At 37.1% G+C, this 26,106-nt stretch overlaps 1 protein-coding gene across 17 annotated transcripts in view; it reads right to left on the bottom strand.

Moving 5' to 3' along the window:
* The window catches only part of hspg2 (heparan sulfate proteoglycan 2), a 116,661-nt gene that overhangs the window by 55,536 nt on the left and 35,019 nt on the right, over positions 1-26,106 (bottom strand). For 12 of the 17 annotated variants that reach the window (XM_067371539.1, XM_067371544.1, XM_067371545.1 and 9 more), the window contains exons 4-27: positions 16,246-16,355; positions 15,946-16,004; positions 15,462-15,622; positions 13,533-13,658; positions 12,978-13,145; positions 12,760-12,879; positions 12,476-12,607; positions 11,843-11,987; positions 9,094-9,251; positions 8,680-8,850; positions 7,856-8,022; positions 7,419-7,598; positions 5,508-5,704; positions 4,118-4,262; positions 3,884-4,008; positions 3,691-3,777; positions 3,503-3,567; positions 3,009-3,070; positions 2,362-2,502; positions 2,089-2,262; positions 1,797-1,976; positions 1,542-1,660; positions 1,266-1,377; positions 872-982 (exon numbers count right to left, since the gene is read on the bottom strand). In XM_067371539.1, the coding sequence (XP_067227640.1) occupies positions 872-982; positions 1,266-1,377; positions 1,542-1,660; positions 1,797-1,976; positions 2,089-2,262; positions 2,362-2,502; positions 3,009-3,070; positions 3,503-3,567; positions 3,691-3,777; positions 3,884-4,008; positions 4,118-4,262; positions 5,508-5,704; positions 7,419-7,598; positions 7,856-8,022; positions 8,680-8,850; positions 9,094-9,251; positions 11,843-11,987; positions 12,476-12,607; positions 12,760-12,879; positions 12,978-13,145; positions 13,533-13,658; positions 15,462-15,622; positions 15,946-16,004; positions 16,246-16,355 (3,215 nt within the window). The remainder of the gene's footprint in view (positions 1-871; positions 983-1,265; positions 1,378-1,541; positions 1,661-1,796; positions 1,977-2,088; positions 2,263-2,361; positions 2,503-3,008; positions 3,071-3,502; positions 3,568-3,690; positions 3,778-3,883; positions 4,009-4,117; positions 4,263-5,507; positions 5,705-7,418; positions 7,599-7,855; positions 8,023-8,679; positions 8,851-9,093; positions 9,252-11,842; positions 11,988-12,475; positions 12,608-12,759; positions 12,880-12,977; positions 13,146-13,532; positions 13,659-15,461; positions 15,623-15,945; positions 16,005-16,245; positions 16,356-26,106) is intronic. The other 5 variants (XM_067371543.1, XM_067371552.1, XM_067371556.1 and 2 more) reach the window with 2 other exon arrangements.

Below are 26,106 nucleotides of genomic sequence, written 5' to 3'. Positions count from 1 at the left end.
TAGTTGACCAGCGATCCAATAACACAGTAGTCAGTTAATAAAGACGACTCATTTATTTTTTGATGTACCTTTTTTTGGTTTTGAATTGGTTCATGAGAGTAATATATATATATTATTATTATTACTTTTGGCTTTGATTTTTCCACAAATGATTGGTCAAATAATCAACCATTCATCCAGTAAACAACTAGACGATTAGTAAGGTTGACTGATTTATGTACATTTTTTGGGCTATGATTTTATTCATGACAGTTGGTAGTCAACCACTCATCCAATATGCAGCAAATAAATTAGTGTTGTTAACTACTTCTATATACTTCTAACTTTTGTTTTATTTTTCACAATGGCCATATAGTTGACCAGTAATCCAATAACTGATTTGTAAGGTTAGCTGGTTCATGTAGAATTTTTTAATACATTTTTTGGTTTTGATTTTATTTATGACTTTATGATTTTATTTTAACTAGTTAGTTACTGAGGTTGACTACTTTATGTAGTTTTTTCTTTTTCTTTTATGTACCATACTTCTTGCTTTGATTTTATTTTTGAACTGTCATCCATTAACTGACTAGCCAATTAGTGAGGTTGACTGGTTTATGTAGATATTTTCTTGTATTTTTTTAGTGACAAGGCTTTATTTAACGGTTTATGATCAAAAAAGTTGTCTTATGTAACCTAAGAAATGAGTCCAACTGGAATCAGGTGAACCCAAATCCAACCAAGTTTACAATGCTTCCATTAGTCAAGTAGTTAAGGCAACTGACCAACTAGTTGATTTTGAATTATTTTGTTTTGCACATCCCTACTCCAGACAAATCTCCATAAGTCATCCAGGAACAGCATAATCACTGCAATGGAAAGGTTAACTCACCAGGCAATCTCCAGTCTCTGAGTCACAGCCGCTAGCATGCCCGCTGCAATCACACTTCTCACAGGTGCCAAGATAAAGTCCAGGTGTGCGGGTGTAGCCGGTATCACACTCCTGCAAACAATGGGTGAGTAAGAGGTGACTGGGTTCATAGGTGTCTGTGCTGAAGCTATGAAACTCTGCATCCTTTGCTCTTCATTGGCACAGAGCTTTACAGCTAAAGTGTTCCATGAGTTGCTAAGAAATTTCCATTAGAGATTAAGAAAAATAATAAAGGGCTGTTATTACCTTGACAGGTAATAGTTCAGAACCTCTGCCAGGGGGAGGTTTTTGCATAACTTAGGCAGGCACAAGTTCACACAAACTGAATGTTGCTATTTAAAGTCATAATATATACCTGGCAAGAAGGTCCTGTGTATCCTTGAGGGCAGGCGCACTCCTCCACCTCCAGAGCCCTCTCGTTTCCTGTAGAGTGGGGCACTGCAATGTCCATTTGGATATTGGAGATACTAAAGAGTGGAGAGATAGAGATTAAACACTATATCCTGTTCACGAAATCAGTTAAGCGACAGATAGGAGCCTAATAAGATGTGATGCCATCCAGAGGATATTTATAAGAAGGACATCAAAAGTCAATGAATGAGCAAGAGCAAAATAAAAAGAGCAAAATTACCTGCTCTCAGCCATATTGTCTGCATAAGTGGCTCTGATCATAAAGAGGCTGATATCTGCCAGAGCCATCAGCAAGTGCTCTCTTGTACATGGCTGTCCATCCGTCCGTCTCCATGCAGACTGTGGAAATTGCAGGCAATGAGAATTCATATTGCAAATCAAGCTAGACTAAGTCTGACCATATTCTATTTTAACCTTTTAATATTTATTAATAAAAAATTCATATAACTTTACACACATATACTGTATAACAAACCTCTCTAAATGGCACAGTGATGGTGGATAGTACTCTAGGAAGTGGTCTGGGCAGGGAATAATGCTCCAGGAAGATGCCGTTGCCTTGGAGAACCACATCCGGTTGTCCATCAATCACTATTGACCGAGCCTGCGGCTCATAACGTAGCCTATACTGCAGCTCTCCACCATATGCTGTGACCTTTGCACAGGAAAGAAAAACATGTTTTTTAAAAACAGCGCACTGGTATGCTATTTTACTTGACAAAGGTCAAAGTGTAAACATGGCATCATATCGCATGGGATGTTCTCACCTTGTCCCCTCTGAAATTCTGAGGCAGGACCCAGTAGTAGATGTCTTTAGGGATACTGGTGAAGGATCGGTAGACCACCTCTGCGCTGGCTCTCTGGGTGATGCCCTCAGAGATGGTCCTAGTGTTGGCTGCATTGGAGAGGGTGAAAAGCTGGCCGTTGACACCACCTCGCACCTTCAGAATAACCAACAAAAATATATATATTAAAAAACAACAACCAGTTTAAATCACTTACGAATATTCAACTATGACAAGATTAGAGGATGTGGTTACATGATCTCTGCTCCAGGTTGAACTGGCACACTGTTTAGTCACTCCCATACAAAAACACTGCAAGCAACCTTCAGGATTTTCGGCCGCCAAATTAAAAGAGCCAATCTTACACTCGTCACAAAGGGCACCAACCACATTGGCCTGCAAAACAGAAAAACAAGCCATGTTTGAACATTCAAACATTTATATTCAACAAAAAATCATTCAAAAGTTTGGGGTTCAGCAAGGCAGCATTAAATTTATCAAAAGTGACAGTAACGACATTTATCATTTTATTTTAAGATTTCTATTTCAAATAAATCCTGAAAAAAAAAAAAAATATTTCTTGAGCACCACATCAGCATATTAGTGATTTCTGAAGGATCATCTGACACTGATGACTGAAGTAATGATGCTGAAAATTCAGCTTTACTGTCAGAGGAATAAAGTACATTTTAAAAAATATATAAACAGAAAACAGTTGTTGCAAATTGTAATAATATTATTTTACAATATTATATGTTTACTGTATTTTTGATCAAATACATGCAGGCCTTGGTGCATGCATAAGAGACTTCTGTCAAAAACATTTTAAAAACCAGACCTCAAACTTCGGAACAATGGTTAATTAAAAAAAGAAAAACTGTAATGCAATGCAATACCAATACCTTGCAATAGCATGGTTTGCTGATGGGATTGATAGTTCCTCTGTTATCACACTTGGAAATTGCTGAACAGGGATAAGAACACCATATGGTTGACAGTTACACCTGGAATGCTCTGAACATCCTGGTTACAAACAGCTGGCATTCGAGCAAGCAGGGGTCTCCAAACCCACTGCTTCAGGGCCACTGTCAAGCAGAGATTAGCTCCAACCCCAATTAAACACACCTGAATCAGCTAATCAAGGTCTAATTAGGCATTTTACAAACTTCCAGGCAGGCATGTTGAGGCTAAACTCTGCAGGACAGTGGCCCTCAAGGACTGCCTTTGGAGACCCCTGATCTAAAGCTTCGCTTGAGCTACAGGGTAAAATGAGGCACAAATTCCAAGGAAAGAAGTAGCTTAAGGCAAACAAATAAATCTTACCGCCAATATTAATCTAATAAATAAACCATTTTACCACCAGAATTGTAAACAAAAATAAAGGGAAAATGCTCACGACTAGCAGCAGGGACACATTTGCCGTTGGGCTGCAAAGGGTTGCCGACATATCCTGGAGCACATCTGTGGGGGGGGGGTATGGGAAACACAGATGATGAAATATTTCTCCAAGGCATATACATGCACCCAGCACTAAAAAATGCAGTGTGAGGACAACATATATATGGAAAAGAAATGCTCCCTTACTTATCACAACGTCGCCCTGTGTAACCGGGTCTGCAGGCGTCACATGTTGCCAGGTTGTCATGGTCTAGGAAGCAAGTATCTGAAAACCTTTGAACACATCAAGTGTAATATAATATAATTTGTATATTTATATATATATATATAAATAAAATTATATTATATTATTTTATATACACAAGTTTGATATCTTTACCGTCGAGATGTCTCTGTGTATGGACAGGGACATGGTTTGCAGTCATATCGTCCTCGACTTGGGTCACCAAAGTAGCCCGGTTTGCATTTGTCACACTGAGGTCCTTCTGTGTTATGCTGACAACTCTATCACATGACATTTTCACTTTAGTGCGTGGCGTACTCATAACTTGCAACTCATGCAGTGCGTTAGTTATTTAAATATTTATAAATATTTATGAACATCAATCCTTACCAGACAGTGTCCACTAATAGGGTCACAGGCATTGGCATGCCCATTGCAGTTGCAGCCAGCGCAGATGCCCAGGTAGGGTCCAGGGGCCCGCTCAAATCCAGGGGAGCAGGACTCACAAGATAAGCCTGAATACCCGGCAGGACATCTATGTGGGATCAACAATTTGCACAGATTAACACTTTCACATAGACAGAGCTCAACAATAAGGTCTGCATGATGGTCCAGGGTCAGCATGAAAGACGCTCGGGACAGTTGTTGGAATTGTCACAAGACGACGCAAAAGAGAAAATCAATTCAGGACTCCCACGCCGAGTCCCAGACAGTTCTCTGTGTGCACAGAAAAAAGCTTGCGAATACTGAATTGAGTTCTCTTTCGTGTCTTCTTCCTTCAACAGAAAATTGCACAGTCAAAATGCCCGCCTCGGCACGTATTCACACAAACACTGTAGGTTATGTCTTAACTCAGCATAAACAGATGAGAAAGAAAATGGATGTGTAACAGTTTATTGGATCTGTGCATTTGGTCTTAAAGTGACAGCAACCTAATATTCCTGCTGCCATCTGTGTCATTAGTGTTAATCAAATAACAAAGACAAAGAGAAAATCACTCACTGATCTTAACTGAACAACTTTTTTTCACTTTAACAAGGATTAATCTAAATTTAATTTATACAGTGAAGACTACACAGTGTTATGCAGTTTGATTATTCAATTTCTGTATCTGGATACTGTTAGAATGACCTGAAAAATTAAAGCGGTTTAATCTGTATCCTTGTTCTGTTTAATTGAGTTGTTGCTTGTAATTTGTTTATTTGTTCTTATTTAAATACTGAAGACTCACTTGTCTTCAATAATGTTTTAACTTTATATTAGATAGGCTAGTAGTTTTTGTTGGGGTATTGAAATTGAAATCAATTGAGAATTGCATCTAAAATTTTGGTGTCTGATTTATTACAATACTATGTTACATGGGTCAAAACAACAACAACTAAACTTTTTATTTAATTTATTTATGTATATTCAATATAAACAAAGGGGGTGGGGGGTGGCAGTGAAACTTTTGTCAGGGCAAGTAAAAATCTTAACCCCTGGCACAACTGGGCCAGTATAAAAACAATCCTTAGTGTTAAGCCCTGAACAGAACTCTCAAAAATAAAAACATTTGGTTCACTGAAACCAACCCTTAGTGCTGCCCATGGCAATAGCACTGTTCTTTTTCTTCACAGAATACACCAAATTAAAAACAGAAAGGTTGAAGGTTTTTAAACCAAAAACATGGGGCATAATCAGTTTTATACATGGAAACGTAGGCCTGCAAGGTGATTTGAGAGCAGCTTCATTTTTTCTGACAGGCCTGTAATCCTATCTGTTGATTTAAAGGCAGACTAACCTGCACTCTTCCACTTCTCTTGGGTTCCCATGCAGGCTGAACTCCTTGGTGGTGGTATCCATGCTGATGTCACTCAGCCCGACACTGGCCATGCGGTTATCATAAATGGTGCGAATGTGGATGCTCTCCAGATTGGCCAAGGTCATCATGAGGTCATCACGAGTTACTGCTCGTCCTGAGGAGTGCTGCCAGTTTTCCTGAAACACACAGACACAGAGAAGTGAACCACCTCACTTCAACACAAACAAGCAACACTGCTGCAAAACCATTTTAAACAGAAATAACATTTGAGAATCATTTGTTTAAAGTAATACTTTTTGTATATGCTATTACAGTTTTTTACAGACGCTAGGACACATTTCTCAATACTTAGGTCACTTTTGCAAAACTCTTCACACAGTTCTCCTAACCAACTTTCATCTTGGCACAGCAGTTAATTTCACATTCAAAATGCACTAAATCTACCAAAACACTTCATTCATGTCTCAAATCAACTCATTCTTCCAGAACACTAGCAAAGGTTTTCACCAAGCAAACACACTTTGTCAGTCATAAAACATCGACCTTAAAAACACTAACATCAGTTAGCATTATACAATGTTTTCTTTTTTTAAATTTCTTTATAAAACAAGAATGACACTCTCTACTGCTTATAATTCACCGCAGTACATGTTACATGGTCCATGTTTACATTACAGAACAAAATTATTCCTAAGTTTCCCCTTTTGAATGGATGGTAATGAAACTGAAAAACAAATGCTTGTGTAGGTGTTCAGTTTCATCTAATTCCTCTGATAGTATTTGATTTTTTATATTCAGAATATATTTCATTACAATATTACTATAGAAATGCAGCATATTTCTGCCTTATTCAGTTTTGTATGATGTTATTGTTTTGAACATAAGTTTAACAGTTTTGAAAACAGTATGTAAGCATGTGCAAATCGGTCTGTACATACAAAGAGTTTTGGCAGTTGTTGTGTCTGAGTGAGAAAAGAATTCATGAAATTTGAGAGATGTAGTCATTGAATGCATTTTGTGCCAAAGCAATGATAACTGATCCTCAGTTTAGCCCACATAGACTTCTGTTGTGCTCACTGTGTGAAGAGTTTTGCAAAAGTGACCTAAGTATTGAGAAATGTGTCCTAGCGTCTGTAAAAAACTGTAATACAATTTTATACGTCAGTCTTACACAAGTGTTTTAGTAGAGCTGAAAATAATAGAAATTCAGTATGTTTTTGGAAAATAATAACCTTTTTTCAGTACATTCCTTAAAATATATAGCAAAAACTTATTTTTAAAATTGTATTTTATTTTTATTTTATTTTAAGACAGAGGGAGAAAATACTCCACATCAAAAAATACACACATTTTTTGCATTAAAAATGTTTAAAAATTAAATATAATTTAAAAAAAAATTATATACATACCACAGTTAAAAAGATTTTAGTTTTTTGTTAGCAAGACATTAATTTGAACAAAAGTGAGAGTAAAAACATGTATAATATTACAAAAAAATATTTTTAATATAATTGCTGTTTCTATTTATCAAAAAAAAAAAATCACGAAGAAAGTGCATCATGTTTTCCACAAAAATGTTAAACAGCAAAACTGTTTTCAACATTGATAATAATAAGATATGTTTCTTGAGCAGAAAATCAGCATATTACAATGATTTTTGAAGGGTCATGTGACACTAAAGCCTGGAGTAATGGCTGCTGAAAATTCAACTTTGCCATCAAAGGAATAAATTACAGTATTACCGTTTTTACTGTAATTTTGATCAAATAAATACAGCCTTGGTTAACATAAGAGACTTCTTTCAAGAACAACCCCAAACCTCTGAACGGTAGTGTGTATATATTTAATATAAATATATTTTACAAAAAGCATTTCGCATATGCAGCTCACCTCTGTAAACTTGATCTCTCTGTTGTTGATTGTGTCGGGTAAAGTGGGGTTGCCTCTACGGTAAATAAATCTATGCCCGTTGCCACTCAGCACAACATCAGGTTTCTCCTTTGGTTCTGATCCACCTCGCTGCAGTGAGTAACTCACCTTAAACTTCAGATAACCTCCATACGAGTCAACCTGTACAACAAAGATGCTAAAGAGATTCTTTGCAAGTTTTACATGTCTCCTAAGACAATTAAGCTACTACAAGCAGCTAAGGTATTAATATACTAGATTATATGAAATCTAGATATTCATGGCAACAGTGAAAGGACAGACAGCAAATGATAGGGAGAATATTAAGGGAATGGGATTGTAAAAACAGGGAGATAACGACTGATGATTATGTTTTAGATGGCATTTGCTCAGTAGAGTATTGTGGAGGAGAGGAAAACCTTGTTGCCCAGGAACTGGCGAGGAAGAGACCAATAGGAGTCTTGATCGAGAAAACGGCGGGACAGATCCACTAGCTGAAACTCCTCAATCTCGGGATTAATTAACATCTGAGTGGAGGAGAGAGGTGGTGGAGTGCCAGGACGACTAGGAAATGACACATTGACTCCTGTGGATGAAAAGAGAGATAGTCACAGACAAATTGAAAAAGGAAGTGTACCATATGTTTATTACCACTGTACTGTTTTTTACTTTAACCCTATAAAGCCTGCTGCATCATATTTGATACTCAAATTTTTAAGCCCCTCAATAAAAAAATACAGAGTTTTGATCATAAAACTAAGTATAAAATATCATCTCAGACATCTAAAACATATTATTTGTAAATATAGCATGACAACTAAAATTTATATACATTTTATGTAAGCAGTCTGCTATACTGTTATGAGGAGTCTCATTGATTTGCATTACAGGATTGTATCTTACTTTTTGGCCATATAAATATCAGCAACTGCACCAAATTACATATTTTTGCTCAGTTTGGGCCTCTGAATAAAAATGAGGTGTTTGTTACCTTTTCAAGTGTGAGCTTCATATTCTCCTATTTCATACTATGAGCCAAAAAGTCTGATGTACAAAAATTTTCCATTAAAACAATAAAGATTTTTCAGACTATTCATGTCAGGCTTCACAGGGTTAATGAAAACGAATATGTGTGTAACACATAAAATCTCTCCCAAAATTTGATGCAACCATTCAATTACATTCTCCAATTTTGTAAAACCACACATAAATGGAAAACGCTGGATTTTAATCATCTGAGTACCTTTAAAGTCCTCCTCCTCTGTGAAGCGCAGTCCGATTTGGCTGCGATAGCGACCGGTGCTCTGACAGTTCTTTGTGATACCAAAACAGAAGCATGGCATGCAGAGACTGCCCACGCTAAAGTGTCCATCACGGCAATTACCTGCTAACACGTATGAAGAGGATGACACAACTGGACAAGAACGACATGGAAGACAAAGGATGGTAAGACCACCACCGTCAGGATTGAGAAGCCACAGTCATCACACCACAATGTCACAACATGCAGCCCAAAGAACAGCAGGATTGTGTCTCGCAAATGAAAGGATGACATCTGATGTAATGGCATGTCTCTTCGGAAAAAAAAGAATCAGAGGAGAACAAACAAATAATACACAAGACGTTCACAATGTACCATATGGACCTGGTGCAGTACCTGGGTTTGGTCTCTGAGAGAGGCTGAGGACCCCATCAGGAATGGCAAACACTAGGCCTTTAGCATTGATGGCCTCACATGTGTACGCCCCCTGGTCACTTTCCTTCACATCACGGATGATAAGCGTTCCTCGCCCATTCTCACTGGTCATTGTGATTCTGTCAATAGAATAATGTTTAAATTGGGGCTCTCTCAAGACCTCCGCATTCAGTTCCATTCCATTGTGCTCTGTCCATCCGTTTTTGAATGCAAGAACATGTCCTGGTGGTTCCCAAACTGGGGTACGTGAGGTGACAAAAGGGGGTACGCGAAAAAAAATGCATTTAATTCTACCTTAAAATAATATTAAAATCGAGTATGTTTTTCTAACTGCCAAAATGCCGTAAATCCAGTACATTTAATCAAACTACCTCATCATTTGCATTCAAAAATGACTGTCCACATATGATAGACTGCGTGCAGTCTGCTGCCTTAAATCGCGCTAAATTACTGTCGTTCTCGACAGTGCACCTTTGTAAAGTGGGGACTTAGCACTTACTCACATGAAGAACAATAGACACACATAGTGGGATTCATTTCGATTTAAGATTCGAACTTTCTCCGATACAAAAACATACCTTGTTGTGTGAGTTCTTGTATTTAATGATGATAACGAGCCAGAATGACTGCAAACATTATTATACAACAGGCCAAAAAAACAAAACATACATTTTAAACACAGTACTGTCAGTATTTGCTCTATTCTGCAATGAAATAATAGCTCTAACGAAAACCACAGCAGAACTACAACACACGTCTGTGTTTCGCGAACAATTCTGCGGCTTTGAACGAATCGTGAGAGTCAATGATTCAATGATTCATTCACAGCCACTTGCTTCGTTACTGAATAAATGACTCGATGACTCACTCATAAAAACAGTGACTTGCTGCCACCTACTGGCGGTTTTAGTTTAATATTTAAAAGTTTTATTTAGTTTTACCATCACTGCATATGTCTTTATTGAACATTTTTATTTAAAACATTATTTATTTTATAGTTATTCATAAAGGTAAAAATATGCACTGGAAAATCAATTTAGGGGGCAAATATTGTCCCTTAATGGTAAAGGTGTGACTGCAGTCTAAGTGGAAGAGAGGGGTATGCAGAAGGATGGTAATCCCTTCAGGGGGTACTCCAGGCTAAAAAGTTTGGGAACCACTGTCCTATGTGAATGGTTTCCAACTAATGTTTAATGTCAATAATATGTTTAATATTTAACTACTAAACACTAAATTAACACATTCTATTAACAGTCCTAGTTTAAATGCTTGCATATTCATGCTCATGACTCCTACTCAGTTTATAACTTATCTTAAAGCATTTTAATATAGTTTTATGTTTAAAAAAATTATTCTTACAACCCTCCCCCCATTTTTCATTTAATAATAATGTATTTGTGTTTTTATGTATCATTCTGTTTAAATTTGACAGTTTTATTATATGTAATAAGTTGGAGGTTTGTTAATTGAGATAATACTCTTGCAAAACTTAAAGGATCAGTTCACTTTTCTCCAAGCTTTACTCACCCTCAAACCATCCTAGGTGTATATGACCGTCTTCTTTCTGATGAACACAATCTGAGTTATATTAATAAATATCATGACACGTCCAACCTTTATAATGGCAGTGAATGGAACCAACGAGTATGAAGCTCAAGAAAGTGCATCCATCCACATTCATCCATCATAAACGTACTCCACTTGTTAAATATGGATATTTTTCTTACACAAACGCAACGCTATACTTCAGAAGGCCTTTATTAACCCCCCAGAGCCATGTAGAGTATGTTTATGATGGCTGGATGCGCTTTCTTGAGCTTTATACTCATTGGTCCCATTCACTGCCATTATAAAGCTTGGACGTGTCAGGATATTTATTAATATATCTCAGATTGTGTTCATCGAAGAAATAAAGTAATATACACCTAGGATGGCCTGAGGGTGAGTAAAGCTTGGGGTAATTTTCATTTTAAAGTGAACTAATCCTTTAACTAGTAGCAAATGGGTTTGTTATCTAAAAATATTCTGGTTATGAAAAACCAGATGAGATACAAAAACTTGGAATGGAAATGAAAAAAAACAAAAATCTCATTGAATAAACCTGCTAGCCTACAAACGATCATACACAAAGAGCACATGCTGAGGAATAAATTAAATGCAGCTCTCTGTGAACATAATGTCTAATCATTATTAAGACAAATAATAATTGCAAAGTAGCAGCATCAAAAGATGATTTTTGGTGTTTTTTGCCTTTATTGAGATAAGACAGTACAGAGAAATGACAGTTAAGTAGTAGAAAGGGGGGATGGGATCGGAAAAGATCCACAAGCCGAAACTCAAACTCGGGTCGGCCGAAGTGCAACCACGCTACATGTTGGAGCGCTACACACGAGGTTATTGGCTCTGACAACAAGTCTTTTTTGTCAAAAAGCCAAAAGTCTGTTTCTTATTGCGTACATGACTCAATCACACAACTGAAACACAGTGTGGCCTTCTGTTTTCATTTAGACAAGTGTTGAAGTTCTTAATTTACCTATTTACAGAGTTCAGCAAAGAGAGCTTTGGGAATTTAGTAGAAATAGATAAAACCACATATTTTTCACTTTCATTTATTTAGTCTTCAAGAGAATAAGGACTATATGGATTTAACATAGATTGTGGCCATCTTGATCCTTTCAGAGATCCACGATTCTTTTACATCCTAACCTACCTGCTGTTGGCTGGTATGTGTCCCCAATTAAGACGCCATGTGATGATAGGAATGGGCACACCAATGGCAGAACAAGTAAAGGACACAGTTTCCCCCCGAGCTGCCGTGATGGACGCTTCTGGCGTGTTGGTCACAACGGGAGGTGCTTGAGTACAAAAAGCCCAAACAAATAATCATTTAACAGTACAGACAACTTCAATCCACATATATAATTTTATTACATGAATGGCAACATAGTACAATAAACATATGGAACCACAAGCAAGACTTGATTCTAAATTGGCAGCCATTAGTTTTATTTGGCCGATTCATTCAGTAAGATTGGCAAACCAGAGCCGGAGGCACTGCTGGCAGAAACAATACCAAAGCTGCCTGTTAAATTCGCTACAGGCACAAGATATATGGGAGATGAGATCTATGTGTTACTGAAAAGCTGCATGAGTGTGGCAAAACAAGCTGCTAAATATTAACCTTTGTTTTCAGACCATAAATACAAAACATTTTCATGGATTTGGAAGAAGCAAAGTGAAGATGACAATGAAAGAAAAGTTGAGACAGAAGATTTATGGTGTTTGGAATGCTATGACAACCAATGTTTACTTGTTAAAGATTAATTGGACTGTAATGCCTTACCACAACCATATTCATCAGAGCGGTCGGCACAGTCCGGCTCCTCGTCGCACTGGTAACTGGCAGGAATGCATGTGCGGTCAGACAAACACACAAATTGCTCCGGGGCACACATGTCCCCTGGACCTTTAGTGGCTGAAGAAACAAGAAAAAAGAATAAATGATTAAAGTGAGTAATTTCGATGCCTCTAGTGGCAACAATCGGAACTGCAAAAATAATACTAGTTATCAAACAGGTTTCCAAACCACTTTCCCCATCTGTGGGTGGAAGTTCAGGTCTGACTTACGGCAGTTCATCTCATCTGAGTTGTCTTGACAGTCATTATCCCCATCGCAACGCCACAGCTTCAGGGCACATCGGCCGTTCTGACATTTAAACTCATTGGGCTCACAAGGAGATGGAGTTCCTGTGAAATTACAAATAAAGTTATATAATAATTGCAGATCATAGACTGGTTATAAATAAGTGGTTTCATTTCGGTGGTAAACGAAAGGTTTGTCCTACCACACTTGAACTCGTCGCTGCCATCAGTGCAGTCCGGTTCGCCATCACATACGTAATCCTTTGAGATACACTGTCCGTTCTGGCAGGTGGCCTGGTCTGCACGGCAGGGTCCCGGGCCGGGTGGGGGTCTGGTTTTTGGAGGCGTAGGTGGAGTAGGACGTACAGGACCTTTGAAAATAAATGATATAATTTGGGCAATCGATTAAAAAAAAGGAATCAAATTAAATAATAACTTACAGAAAAAAAACCTAAATTAAGATAATTCTAAGCCATTATGGTTTCAGATTGTATTGAATTTACATTAGAAAAAGTAGCTTCAGATGTCAAAATTTTGTGTTTTATTTACATGTTATTGAAAAAGTCTTTCAAGGTCATATTCAGCAAACTAAATAAAAGCTGAAATGACAAAATGGCGTGACGTAAAAAAATGTTTTATGCATGAGATCTAATTCATTTCGATAGATTTAGATCGTATTAGTCAGGTCAAAATTAACAAAGCAATGCCACTCATTCTAAGGCAAATGAGGAGGATTCATCTCAAGCAATCTCACTCACAGTTTTCTTCATCACTCAAGTCATTGCAGTCAGGCCGTTTGTCACACACAAAATCCCGAGGGATACACGCCAGCCCATCCTGACATCTGAACTCATTAGACAAGCATACCCTGGGACTGGGCTTCACTGAGGTGGTAGAAACAGACATAAACAATGCAGTGACATACTGTACGTAATGCAAGGCAGTGATCCAAGAAAAACTGTGCATGATGCTTTGTTGAAAGAAGTCTATCACAGCCTCACCATGCTGGACCTGCTATTTCAAGAGGATACAAAAGGGCTTTGTTCACACAGGCATCGAAATCAGACTTTTTCGAGTTTGCAACACAAATCTGTTTTTATAGTTTGAATAACAATACACACACACACACACAAAAAACCATCCACATGTGGTTTGAAATTCAATTTTTTGGTAATGCATCTCAGTCTAAAAGGAAAGGTCGGATTTCATTTTTTTCCCCCCATTATTTAAGACACATCTCACTAATGGTATGAGAAAGTCTTCAAACTGTATTGTCTGAACAAGCAGATCAGCGCAGAACATGGACAGTCAGTCCTGAAGATCAGATTTGAAAACCAAATCAGATTTATATGCAGTGTGAACAAAGCCAAAAGTTCATCTGTACAATGATCATTCTGTCTTTTCTATTCAGTCTTGAAATCTCTTATCCAGTACCTTAATTTGAAAGTAAAAAATATGGAAAGCTTTGAAAAAATTAATTTAAATTAAATTAAAAAATTAAATTCCATCACATATGAACAAAACTAGATACTGCAAACACAAACAGGCTGCATTGCCTGAAAATGATACTCCAAGGTAGGTGCATTCCTGACATCAGCGTCACTTCAATCAATGACAAGCCATGCAAAGCCTTTTGTTCTTCTCGTCAAAGTCAGGTGTCCATTGGAGTGCACACATGCATAAAGGTTTCATTCTTTATCCAGCCACTACATAATCTGAGAATTCCTTGCAGTTCTCATAAGTGAACAAGACTGGACTGTGTTCTAATACACTACAGTCTCCATGCAGCAGACCTGGTTGAAGACAAACCTGGCACACCGATGGGCTCCACAGGAGGGAGAGTATCAGCTATGAACCAGACACAAATATTATCTGAACTACATTCTGTTGAATGATGAATAGTTCCAAACAGAACTTCAAGAACGAATAGTTAGGCAGACTATAAAGTGTAAAAGGGTGTAAAAATGCACAACTGGATCTGACAATTGAAAATTCAGTGCATTAATTATCAAATTGATTATTATTGTTGTAGTTGATAATGTGTTAATATCTTATTCAACAATTTAAACAAGCAAAATATCTTTGTCAATGTCATTATTGTTATTAATAAAATTAATTAATGAATAGTAATAATTAATAAATAGTAATAATGAATTGTATTAAAGTCTTATTCCACATTTATAAGCCTGCAAAATATTTCTGACAACTGGAATTTTAATGCATGAATTATCACATTTCATCATCATCATCATCATCATCATCATCATCATCATCATTAATAAAATGTATATTATTATACATAGATGTTATGCAAAATATATTTGCCAATATTATTATTGTTCTTAATAAAATGTATATTAATAATACTTATAATTACTATGCAAAATATAGAATAAACATGCAAAATATATCAATATCATTATTAATATCAGTAGTAATAATAATCGTATCATTATTATTATTGTTTGTTCATAAATATTTTTTGTCAATATTCTAATATGGAAAATTGTCCCTCAAGCTTAATGTGTCTGCAGGTTTTTTTTTTTTTTTTTTTTTTTACTTTAAATGAACCATACCAAAATTGTCAAATCACACTAAACTGTAACCAAATTTCAGATATCATGATGTATTGCAGCATTTAGTAAGGAATCACAATCTAATTATTATTAGAAAAGTATTGAACATACCTTCTCCAAGCCGTCTGAACTGGAAGCCAATTACTGAGATATCGTAGGAGGCAATGGTGCCCTCTTTAACCACAGAGAACAGGACACCTCTGATCTGTGTTTCATTAGAGTTGTTATCTGAGCCGACGTCCAGCTCCACAAACACATCTTTGCCGATTTTCCTGTAAAATGTACACAGAGCACACTTAATCGAAACAACAAACTAACCACATGAAACAACCTAAGATAATTTGTTGGTATCCTAGCCTGGTCAGGTTGGGCTGGTTGATGTTTTTACAGATGGTTCGGGCACCCGCTTGACCAAGCTAGGAGACCATCTTAAACCAACTTGTTTATGATGTTTTTCAGGGTGATCATAATAAGTTCCATAATACAAAAAGGGTTTGAGTATTCAATTAAATGAATGTCCTAAGTAAACTGACAATCCTTTTACATGAGAACATGCACTATTACTTGAGTGTTTGAAATTGAAAATGGTGTTTACTTGATGAGAACCACATTGACGGTCTGCTGTCCTGGTATCTTGCTGTAGTCAGACTCGAGCTTTGGAGGAGATAAACACCATTAATCACCACATACTGGCCTTGCCATACAAAGTACTTTAGTCTCTGTCTACTAAATCAGGTAAACACTGATTTAAACATTAACACAGTACAGACAAAAATCAGAGGAAAGGCATGTGATCAATAATATGACCCAATTCCCAGGTGGAGCACATCCTTAATTATTGTGTAAACTCCTTTGGTGGTATTTCTTGAGGTCACAGTTGAGTAGTTGCATGTACCGTATCAACGACAGCAGATGATATCTCTTGGAAAGCAGGAGAGTAGATGTCATCAAGTTCAGGCCCATACTGGAATGAGTTTGTGAAGTTCACCAGTGCCCGATAGTAAACTAGAAACAAGAATGCAGATGTCAGACTCGCAATAACAGTGCCAGACAATTTTTATTATAGTGATTTACATTCATATAGAGAAATTTACAAACGTAATTGGTCTCTAAAAAAGTATCTGATTACTTTTAACTTGAGAAACACAAATATACAAACTAGGCACAAACCAATAATTATAATTTTCTCTTTTATTAAATGATAACAATTGTTTTTATATTTACAAAATATATATGTTTTATACAAACACAAAACAAAAATAATGACTTTATTCAACAATTTATTTTATTCTTTGTCATTCTCCTACACTGTTGACGTAGTAAACACAGTGCAGCACTTCTCTGTTCTACGTCAGTACGCAGACTCATTATTGGCCGGCTCCTGCGTCACGTGCTGCTCATGTGAACAGCGCTGGCCAATACTGAGTCAGCATTCTGATGTAGAACAGGGAAGTGCTGCACTGTGTTTACTACGTCAACAGTGTAGGAGAATGACAAAGAATAAAATAAATTGTTGAATAAAGTCATTATGTTTCGTTTTCGCACACAAAGTATTCTCCTCGCTTCATAACATTAAGGTTGAAACACTGTAGTCACATGGACTATTTTAATGATGTCTTTACTCCATTTCTGGACCTTGAATGTGGAAATTGCGTTGCCTTCTCTTGGGGATCAGAAAGCTCTCAAATTTCATCAAAAATATCTTAATTTGTGTTCCGAAGATGAATGAAGGTCTTATGGGTTTTGGAACAACATGGGACTTAATACTTTTTGTGTGAACTAACCCTTAAATATTATTTATAAATTATCAATAGTAATTGTATTCTTTAAACTTTTATTATACAAAAGTAAATTCTAAGAATGCCCTGATTACAATTATGTCCAATAAGTAGACAATTATTTTCATGTTATGGCTGATAACTAAAACGCTTTCCTGTAGCTCAGTGGTTAGAGCATGGCACTAGCAATGCCAAGGTCATGGGTTCGATCCCAGGGATTGCACATACTCAGATACAAATGTATAGTATAATGCAATGTAAGTCGCTTTGGATAAAAGCGTCTGCCAAATGCATAAAAAGTAAAAGTAAAAAAAGTATATATAAAAAAATGGACAAAACATATTACAGATATATCATGCTTGTGTAACATTCAAAGAGACGAGAAACACCATCCTAAACAAACTAAGACCTAAAATAAAAGGCATAACCAAACATGTAAGTGAACAACAAAATCAAACATGCAGATTAAGACAATAATCGGGTTTGGAGTCACACGTATAGCATAGTATATGTATAATATAAATAAATGTGGTCATAAAAATGTCAACTAAACATTGAGAAGCACAGCATTACAAAATCTATTCAGGAAATGTTTCGGCATTGACAGCTCCAATTATTCTGCAAAAGCTGCCGTTCAATACCAAAACAAATACATGCTATTAGCTTATGCCCAGAGTCTCACAGTAACATCAACCTTTAAAAAGCTCCAACCTTTTTACTGCCCTCCCGGCGGCTCGCCTGGGTGGGTTTACCCGATTTCAGTTTGTCAAACTGAGTTGAGAAAGGAAGTCAATATTTGTGCTCTTTCTTGCAGTTAGCTGCCACTCGCCATAGTTCTCCAGCAGAGTCGTGTTTAATGCGACTGCCAAATGGACACGCAGCTTATATACACACAAGTCACATGTATCCCAAACAGACTCTTTTGACCTTTTACTCTTCCTAATGCCTTTATGGATTTAGTCCAATTGATATTATATCACAGACATTAATTAACTCGCTTTTCACAGAATCCAGACACCTGCTGTCACCATCTGGTCAAATGTATTTGCCATGCACACACGGTTTATTGGAAATTTGCACTTAGTGCTGACAGGATTTAGAAAAGAAAGTGGCCCAGAGTTCAATTTTTTCTAATTGCGCAATACACTGATACATGGTGGCCATGCTTCCTTAAAGGTATCCTCCATTTCTGCGGAAGAGAAGTCTCATTACTGCAAAACGGGTCATTAAAGGTAAGAGAGAGATGAAAACAAAGTAAGAGTGTCAGAAGGTCTTGACTGACTGCCTTTGTTTGTATTTTCTGTAACGTCACTATGGCAGGACTATCGCAGCCTGGACAGAGGAAAGGAAACATCAAAAGGTCCCGTCAAAGTGTTGGCACTGACCCGTGATTAATCGAATCACTTGTGTGGGCACAATGTAAAAGCATCAGCCTCTCTCTTTCGACGGCACAGCCAGCCCATCGCCTGTAATCTTGTCTCAGTGGCTCTCACTAATAAGGCTTCAACTCAGAAAACCACATTCTCGCTATGGAACAGAGCAAAATCCCATTCAGTCTTTCCGTTAAGGAAATCCCCTGTTGAACGCCAGCAAGGGCACTAAAACTGCATTCAGAAAAGGGAAAAGACAGTGAAATAAAAGCGTTCCAAATGATTAATTCATAAACTCTTCTCTCTATACAACAGCATAACTTTGGCAGCTTTGTGGGCCGAGTCCTCGACGGGACAGATGGAGGCCTGTGCGGAAGACAAAGAGCTGATTGAGCCAATGCATGAGTCTTTCAACTCGACCTTCACTCCTCTCACTCCTCCCAAGAACCCTTCATTCTGAATCGAACACTCGAAGCAGTCTTCTTGACTTATTCTGCAGCTCTGTGGAATGCACTTGGACAGAGATTCGCTGATTTTTCACCAGTCTATTCCCAGACACAAACCATCCAAATGTCAAATGTGCATTTGCGAGAGGAAAACCTCCATCCATCATAGTGCCAAAAAGCCAGTTGGCAGGGCATCTTGTTGTCGTTCTGGTGCTAAACAGAATTTCACACCCCCGAGCATGGAAGTGCATAACCCGTTTAGCTTGTGTTTACTGCTCAGAGATCATACAAGCAAACTGCTGAATGCTTAGAGCGTGGAAGTGAAATTTCAATGGGGGGCAGAAACACACACAATAAAAAAATAAAAACATTGTGACACATTTTTGACATATTCAAATTTTTCTGCATTTTATTTCTGTAATAATGGCAATTCTTTTTGTGATTCCAGAAGTTTCAAAAACTATACAATAGTTATTGAGGGGGACAAAAATAAAAATATAATTTAAATCTTGATTTTTAGTTTAGATTACTTTAATTTATGAATAATAATTTATTCATTTAAATACTTGAAGTATTAGTTCACTTTCAAATGAACCTCAAGCCATCCTAGCTGTATTTTACTTTCTTCTTTCTGATGAACACAATCGGAGTTAGATTAATAAATATCCTGACGCATCCAAGCTTTATAATGGCAGTGAAAGGGACCGATGAGTAGAAGCTGAAGAAAGTGCTTCCATTCACATCCATCCATTATAAACGTACTCCACACAGCTCCGGGGGGTTAATAAAGAAGTGAAGTGATGCATGTGTGTAAAAAAAAAAAAAAAAAAAAAAAAAAAAAAATATCCATATTTAATTAGTTATGAAGTAAAATATCTAGCTTCCGTCAAACTCTTGCAGTTCAAAAAGCTTTTACTACATCCTACACCTTCCATATTCAACTTACGAAAAAAGCTTAACTGACGTGATGCCAGTTTACACTTTCTTCGTAACTCGTATATGGAAGGCAGTCTGATGGAAGCTACAAATTTTACTTCATAACACGTTAAATATAGATTTTTTTTTTTTTTTTTTTTTTTTTAACACAAACGCATCTCTTCAGAAGAAGTTATTTATTAACCCCGCGGAGCTGTGTGGAGTACGTTTACGATGGATGAATGTGGATGGAAACACTTTCTTCATTTCATACTCTTGGTCCCGCTCACTGCCATTTTAAAGCTCGCATGATTGAGGATATTTTTTAAAACATCTCTGATTGTAAAATGTTTTGTGTTGTTTGGCTCCTCAAAATGCAATTTAATAATGAGTGATATTTATAAATTATTATTGATTAACATCAATATTATTAATATAACAGACATTAATGAATTAATAATAATAATAAAAAATCACTTTTAAAGATAAATTTGAAAATAATGATTAAGATGTCACCTTAAATAACACACATGTACTCAAAGTGTAAAGAGAATAAGTTATTACTTTTTTTTCTTTGTTACACCATGAGCCATTAATTGAATTTTTTCTCGAAAATGGTAGCAAATTTTTGCAAAACCAATATGAACACAAAGAGTACATTTATAAGAATTTGACACAAACTAGATCCTCCCTTTCTTTAGACGTCACTGATATAGAAAACTCAAAGTACTTGGAAAAATTGAGCAAACCATGGTGTTACAAACATATTTAAATATATCAGCTAAGATTAAAATAGTTGCGTTTTTACGAAGGAACCATATCGAAGATAATGCTGTGTAATTAAAGAGTTCAGCTGAGAACACGACCTACTGTACTCGTGCTGCTTAGGGCTTCAAGATGTCCCCAGATGACCAAAACATGGCCAAAGAACAGAGGCACTGGGGACTGATGTCAAAGGGTCAAAGGAAAATTATTGTGCAAACGGTGAACGGAACAAGAGGAAAGAGGCAGGACGTGTGTGGAGGAGATTTTATTTCAAGGACAGTGGAGAAACAATAGAGTCGATAAAAGAGGAAGAAAAGCAGATTTCATATTCACCATATATATTTTCAGTGTAATGAGTGCAAACCAGAAGGTTAGATGCATATGAACTGCTACGATACCATTAAGATTTAAGAAGTACGAGATACAGCAGACCAGCTGGAGAAGTCATGGTTTAATTGACGCATGTTTTCTATTTTGAATGGCAGATTTTGATTTGTGCTTGTTTAAGACCCACATTCCTCTGGCACAGCAGAGCATTGACAGTGAACCACTGAGCCAGAGGCGACGCTGCATATGATCAACATCTGTCTATGAAGATACAGATCGTCACCAGAATTCTCTCAGCCCGTTTTAAATGGCAACTACAATTATCATGGTGGGATCTCATTAAGTCATTGTAGTTTGCAGGATATCCTCCACTCCATCCAGTATCCACACTTCCACTGTCTAGATTTAACTCTTCTCTCTCACAAATACTCCCGCTGAAGAGGTATATTCTGGGCTACCAGTGGGAGGGGGCATATCCTGTTTGCTCCCGCATACTTGAAGACACGTCAAAAGATAATTGGTCTTGACGTCAGAATATTTTGATTAACAGTTTCTGGTTCCCACTATAAATATGGTTCCCCAATATAAATCTCTTGCTATGACTACACTAGAAACGATGTTATCAAGAATTATTTCAAGGCAAGCTATTGATCTCAAAACAAGAACAACTAAATACCAGCACATTCGCACAAACTTTCTATGAGAGATAATATAAAAGAACATTCGACCGAGTGATCGTGGACGCACAGAGTCGGTACAGAGAAGTAATGTGGATGAGAGTGAGTTTTGGTAATTGCTATGATTATGTATTGCTGTTCATTCCATCCCACGCTAAGTGGTGTTAATGAGGTATCCACAAATTCAAAGCCGTCCTGCATCAAAATCAAAGTGCCAAGTTGAAAGAAGCGACACTATTAGAACTGTCCTTTTATGTACTGAACTGCTACTGACAATTTCACACTACAAAGCCCTCAGTGTGCCATCACACAGAGACAAAGCGAGCACTCTTTCTTCCTTTAAAGATAAAACAAGCACGAACACACTTCATTCTTTCTCTTTATCCATCTCTCTCTCTCTCTCTCTCTCTCTCTCGCTACTGTATCTTCCATTAAGCTCTTTTGATCACTTGAACAATGAATATTATTTATTTAGTTTAGCCACTGGAACAAAAGCTGTGAAAAACTTTATAAATCCCAAAAGATGGATTATTACTTTCATTATGGACACTCCCAGGCCTTCTGCAGGAAATAAAAATGCTCAGCTGTGGTGAAACCCAAGGATGTTTCCATTCACGGTAAAATGAGCTCATTTACTGTAGGTCAACTGTTGGAATCATCATAACTTCTGAATTTAAACTTTATTACATGTATTGCAGATGTGGCAGATTATTAGTCAACAATGGGTTAGAACCCTCAATGACTTTCAAAAACTTCTGTGTCTTTGTGAGTCTCATATCATATTGTAAGGACATTTGTGAATGCAAATTTGTCCAGTGAGAGAATTAAAGCAAAGTTTCCTATGGAGGAGGACAAGATTTTCCAAGGCAACGCATATATTGCTGCCATAACAATGAGTGACAGTATCTGAGGCTGAAAGCGGTTCATGAGGACGGCTATTTAGGAAGTTCTGTTCCACCATGTGCATAACAATTTGTGATGGTGAAAATAAAGTCCCTAAAATCAAACACTAAAATTAGTAATATATAATGCAATTTTTTGCTTGTTTATTGCGTTCTATGATCCTATCTATCCATGGCAGCTTGTTTCCACCGTGAAAAAAAAAAAAAAAAAAAAAAAGTAATTGCGACTTTATATCTCACAATTCTGACTTTTTTCCTTGCAATTGTGAGTTTATATCCCACAATTCTGACTTTACCTCAGATTTGTAAGACAATCTGATATAAAGTCAAAATTGTGAGATATAATGTCAGAATTGCAAGCTGTAAAGTCAGAATTGTGAGATATGAACTCGCAATTGCGTGTTCTATTGTCCATTTGTGAGGGGAAAAATACCTTATTTATCTCAATATCAAATATCTCAAATATCTTGTTATATCTCACAATTCTGACTTTATAAATCGCAATAGCATGTTGTAAATTCAGAATTGTAAGATATAAACTCACAATTCTAAGAAAAAAGCAATTCTGACTTTATAAGATGCAACTGAAAGTTTAATATCGTGCAATTCTGACTTTATAACTCGCAATTGCAAGTTTAAATCTCGCAATTCTGAGAAAAAAAGTCAGAATTGTGAGATGTAAATTCGCAATTGCGAAAAAGTCACAATTACCTTTTTTTATTTTTTATTTAGTGAGGGAAACAAGCTTCCATCAGAACAGACCTGTGACTTTTTAGGTCACGAGTCACGACCCATCATCAAGAACCACATTCTCTTCATTTTCTTAATTCTTGGCTCTTTTCTCTTTCTGACAGAATGTATATGGCCTCCTCTGAGAAGGTGGGACCTCAACAACATGGAAACCAAAATAACCGCAGCTGCCCCTTCACATCTCCCAATCCTGCTGTATAACTATCATCTTTGCAGCCCTGACACACAACATTACGTCAACTGCATGGCCAGGACAGGCAATGGAAAAGCTGGGTGGCCTTTTTTCCGGAAAGTTTTAGGACCCTATACACTTCTGCATCTTTCATCAGATGTTTTGACATCTGTTCCCTTTTGCAGAGCTCAAGAGTCATGCACAAGTGGCCCTCAATCTTCATGCTCAAGGAACCATTTTACTCTTCAGTAATAGGGTTTAGATAAATGATAAACCTTTTTTATTGTTGCCATTTTTTTTTTAATAAATGATACATATAAAAAGAAGCTAAAATTATTAAAATAAACAAATAAATAATGTTTAGGTTAATATAGTATTATATATTTGTCAACACAGCAGCCAAGCCAAGAAAATATGAATCTAGAAACAGATTGATTATATTTCATTTTACAACTACGATTTCATTTTGGCTGTACACCTCCGATTACGCTCATGGGTAGATGACTTAACAAATTAACAAGTTGGTCCTATGAGCTTCTCACCTAGTCAGCACTGTAATCAAACACAAATTCCATGTGGAGGTGCTGAGACATGCATTCTCATGGCCTCGTTTCAAAATGATCTGCTGGCCATTCTCTGAAAGCAACTGAAAGCATGTCTGTATGCTGCGGTAACCTTTGTCTCCTCAGCTTCAAGTGGCTGCATGACCCTGTGTCCAGGGTCTGTATGAGGGCCTGTGAAACTTCTGAAGCTATGTCGAACCAAAGGAGGGTGAGGAGACCTCACATGTCTTTATCAGGCTTTACCAGAAAAACAAACAAGAATATATAGCGGCTGAGATTAAAGAGTCTTCTTGTATGCTAAGGGGGTTTGTGACTGATAAAGAAAAAGATGCTGGATATCATTTCTTTGGGCTGCTTATCCAGTTCTTAACATAATCTTGGTCTGAAATAATCACATTTTTGTAATTTAAAGCAAATGCCTTACTACAGGGATAGTTCCTTTAGGAGTAACCTGGGGTTAAGTGTCTTGCTCATGGGAGGATTGTTGACAGACCCCAAAAACTATCCAGTTCATAAATCACCCCTTCTTTGGTTTAAACCAACAACCTTTGGGTTACCACCAGCACAGATGTCTGACCACTAAGCAACAACCATTTCAATTTACCACATCAAAAGGCCTAGAATTAGCCTTAGGAAAGAAAAAAAATATTTTTTTTATATCCTCACACAGAGCAATGAGATTAAAATGGAAAGCAAATAGAGAATATGCTCAAGTCTCCGGCTTCTTTGTGTTATATCCATACATTTTTGGTCAATCTTGTATTGACAATGCAAGAGGTGAGCACTCTGTAAAGTCTACTCCAACACATCCCAAAGACTTAGGTCTTAGGTTTGAGACTCACTGTATGTCTTTTCCATGTACTGAACTCTTGTCATTTAACTATGCCACGGTAAATTCAATTTTCAATTCTAGGGCACTTTTAAGTATTTGCCTATTTAAAACCAAACAGCGACTTTTTTTTTTTTTTTTTTTGGTCCGGGCAGTGTAAAAGATAACCATTTCAAGGTCTATTCAGGGCCTAGGACACTTACATTTCAAGATGTAATAAACATGACCATGATAATCTTATAACAGTATATTCTCTCAGTCTCAAAATTCACAGTAAAGACCACTTAGGCTTACGTATAGAACTATTTCAAGTACAGACGAGTATGGATGGAAAATGCATCAGAAAAACAGGATGCAGAGTAATAGGTGCTACAGTTGCAGGATATGAACTCTATTCAGTGACAGGGAAGGAAAGTTGGTCACACTGATCTTGTAAAAGAGCACACAGGTTAGACATCCACAAATACTCCACTCCAGGATGCCAAATGTTCCTTCCCAAATGCTGTCAGGCACAGATCTATAAATGGCTTTAGAGAATAAACTTCCCCCTTTAGAAGGGGGGATTACCACTGGCTGACTAGTCTCAACCTATCCAGCCTTAAAACAATATGCGGCAGATATTTGTTAAAAGATGTTGATTTGCTATTTATGAATGTACCAAATTAACTGGAAAAGAAATATGCTAGGAAAAATGAAAGCATCCTGACTTCAAAGCAACCTTCTGTGGTGTGTTAAACCTCAAAGATCATCAGTGGGTCATCAGATCACCACTGTACTCCAGTTCAAGCTTAGACGGATGGCAACGCTGCTAAACTTGGGTAAAAATTTGCTTTGAGAATTTCAAGCCTGGAGTTGGTCACTTCATAACCTGGAGTCTCAGAGAGGTGATGTTTAAGAGTTGACTCATTCAGCTGTTTAATTCTGGCACCTCTTGGTCAACACTGTGACCCTCTAGAAGTCTTCTGATTACGCTAAAGCGACAGCAAAAATATCCCTTCCTAATTTAAGGGCCAGCATATCTGTGTGGAGGTGTCCATGCAGTGCTATTTTGGGAGTAAAGCTCAGGTGTCAGACTGCAGAGCTCCTACCAAAACAATCATTTCACCATGATGTCATGCAATACAATGGCCCAGACAGACTCCAAAAAGACAGACAGGGAAGCAAAAGTCATTCCAAAGATGCAGAAGTCTGACACCGAGGCTGAGACACTTTCGGTATTTGTAATCTAAATAACGCAAGGTCTGTTTCCAAAATGAGGCTGG

The sequence above is a fragment of the Chanodichthys erythropterus genome, chromosome 20, assembly GCF_024489055.1.
Source record: "Chanodichthys erythropterus isolate Z2021 chromosome 20, ASM2448905v1, whole genome shotgun sequence".
Lineage (NCBI taxonomy): Eukaryota > Metazoa > Chordata > Actinopteri > Cypriniformes > Xenocyprididae > Chanodichthys > Chanodichthys erythropterus.
This window is presented reverse-complemented; position numbering and strand designations above follow the sequence as displayed.